The 2501-nt window shown below is 47.9% G+C and overlaps 1 protein-coding gene across 2 annotated transcripts in view; it reads left to right on the top strand.

The window, feature by feature from the left end:
* Nucleotides 1-449: 449 nt before the first annotated feature.
* Nucleotides 450-2501, top strand: part of TOMM20 (translocase of outer mitochondrial membrane 20 homolog (yeast)) — a 22319-nt gene continuing 20267 nt past the window's right edge. The window contains exon 1 of one of the 2 annotated variants that reach the window (XM_011989366.1): nucleotides 450-853. In XM_011989366.1, the coding sequence (XP_011844756.1) occupies nucleotides 733-853 (121 nt within the window). In that variant the 5' untranslated portion in view covers nucleotides 450-732. The remainder of the gene's footprint in view (nucleotides 854-2501) is intronic. The other variant, XM_011989367.1, reaches the window with a different exon arrangement.

The following is a 2501-nucleotide window of genomic DNA, read 5'->3' on the forward strand; positions in this document are numbered from 1 at the left end:
TTAAGTGATCTGCCCGCCTCAGCCTGCCAAAGTGCTGAGATTACAGGCGTGAGCCACGCGCCTGGCTTGATCATGTGTATGTTTTCATGTGGCTATAAAACAATTCACGTTTTCAATTTTTTTCAATTGTGTACATTTTTCAAGAAATTACTCCATTTAATTTTATTCCAGTTATCATAGAATGAGGCTATCCTGTAACATTCTTTTGAAATGGAAACACTACGCACAATGGACTGTGGCAACTTGAAAAGAAAGTACAGTTTAATTCAAACAAGTCACAGGCTGCCTGTGTTAGACAAGATGAAGCATTCGCAGTCCGGGACCCTGCATCCTTGTCTGCCACAAACAAGGGTGTCAGCTAGTCTTCTGAGTACGTGCACGCCAGCAACGCACCCGCCTCGTTACAGCATGGTCCGCGGGTTTGAAAAAAAAAGTGCGCGGTCACGTGCAAATTCCCGACTCCAGTGCGTACACGAACCGGCGCACGAGCATCGGTGGCGTGGCCCACTGCGCAGCCGCAGGAGCCGCGCTCCGGACCTCTGCTCAGGCACTGCCGCGGACTACCTCGAGGCCCTTAGTTGACTGGGACCGGAAGTGGCGTGTGCTCTGCCTTTCCGAGTTCCTGGCCCGCGGCCGTCGGGTGTGAGCTGCGCCGACCTCTCTGAGGGTTCGTGGCCCACCGCTCCTTCGCCGTCCGTGCTGCCACCGTCCACGCTCAGCGTCGTAGAGAAGATGGTGGGTCGGAACAGCGCCATCGCCGCCGGTGTATGCGGAGCCCTTTTTATTGGGTACTGCATCTACTTCGATCGCAAAAGACGAAGTGACCCCAACTTCAAGAACAGGCTTCGAGAACGTGAGTGGGTCCTCTCTTCCCTGGCCGGGCCTGCTACCTCCGTCCGTCGCCCTCCACAGGAGGGGTCCTTGCAGCCCACCCTCCTGTGGGCCGCCCAGGGCGACCGCGTGGTGCGGCCCGCAATGGGCGATGGCGCTGGCTGCGCCGCTCTGGGGGCTCTACTGCCCGGCAGGAATTCCTTCCATTTTGAAGGAAGGATTTTTCCTGTTTTGTTTTCCCCAAACACTTTAGCCGTGCAAATGCATTCTTGATTTGTGTTACAATCTCGGGTGTGTATGGCGTGGGGAGGAGGTTGTCTCTTTTTTTGTCGTTTATCTTTTTAAACCTCTACTCTCAAAAAAGTCGTGCATTTTTGTCGCGGATTTTAGTCTTGAGGCTAAATCCGCATGCTCAGTGCAGTAGCATTGTTGCTTTTTTTTTTTTTTTTTTTGAGACGGAATCTCGCTCTGTCGCCCAGGCTGGAGTGCAGTAGCGCGATCTCGGCTCACTTGCAACCTCCGCCTCCGGAGTTCAAGCGCTTCTCCTGCCTCATCCTCCCCAGTAGCTGGGATTACAGGCGGCCGCCACCACGCCCGGCTAATTTTTTGAATTTAGTAGAGACGGGATTTCACCATGTTGGTCAGGCTAGTCTCGAACTCCTGACCTCAGATGGTCCGCCCAGCTCATTGCTGCATTCTTAAACCCTCTTGGTAGCTTCGTTCTAAGTGCTTCCAAGATATGAGTGAATGCTATAGAAATTGCAGGGGAGTCCAAAGGGCTGCGCTTCTCCCGTGGCTCAGTCTTATTTCATACCTGCGACATCTTTTAAGAGAGGTCTACAAAAGGGGAATCGTGACATGAAAACCATTGTGATCCACCTTGAATTTTGGGAGAATCTTCATTTGCATCACCGAAGAGCAAATTTGTTGGAATAAGAAATATTTTTGTAGCTGATCTTGTTCCGCCAAATTAATTTTTGAAATTAAAATTGATACATAAATTACTAAAGTCCAAGGTGTACAAAGAAGGGATTATTGTTTATTTAAGTAACAGTGGTTACGATTTAATTTAGCTATACTAAGTCATTTCAAGCGTTCAATAGCCATGTGTGAGCAGTGACTCCAGCGCTGATCTTACTAGCACTTAGAATCAGACATCTAGTTGCAGCTTTCTTATGTTTTAGGAGGGAAGGGATATAGACATAATTTGATTTATGACTAGGTAGACTTAATAGAATACTGTTTTGGATTCAGACCCTGAATTTCTAGGGCCACGTTAGCGGCATAATTTGTGGTTTCTGAATCCTAATTTCCGTAGTTGTAAAATCAGGTAATGCCACCTGCCTCTTGTTGGTCTTGTGAAGATTGAGATGTTTGAATTGCCTCCCACGTTTCCTGACGTGGGAAATGCTCCTCCATAAATGCTAGTAGTCAAATTTTGCCTTCAGGTTATTTTCCTGTAGTTGCCAAAATGGGTGGCAGCTGGGGGATTTGGTGCAAATGCAGAGTTATAAAGAATGGGTTAACCTTGTCGTCCGTTGGAAACCCTGAAGTCCTGTTGCAGAAACAAGAGCTATCATTTTACACAAATGGAGGAATGTTATTTCAAAACTTCTCCGTCATTTTCAATCTAAAATTTTTTTTTCTGGCCTAAGCAACTTAATGATTAC

Source organism: Mandrillus leucophaeus, unplaced genomic scaffold (assembly GCF_000951045.1).
Source record: "Mandrillus leucophaeus isolate KB7577 unplaced genomic scaffold, Mleu.le_1.0 Scaffold350, whole genome shotgun sequence".
In the NCBI taxonomy this organism is placed as follows: Eukaryota; Metazoa; Chordata; class Mammalia; order Primates; family Cercopithecidae; genus Mandrillus; species Mandrillus leucophaeus.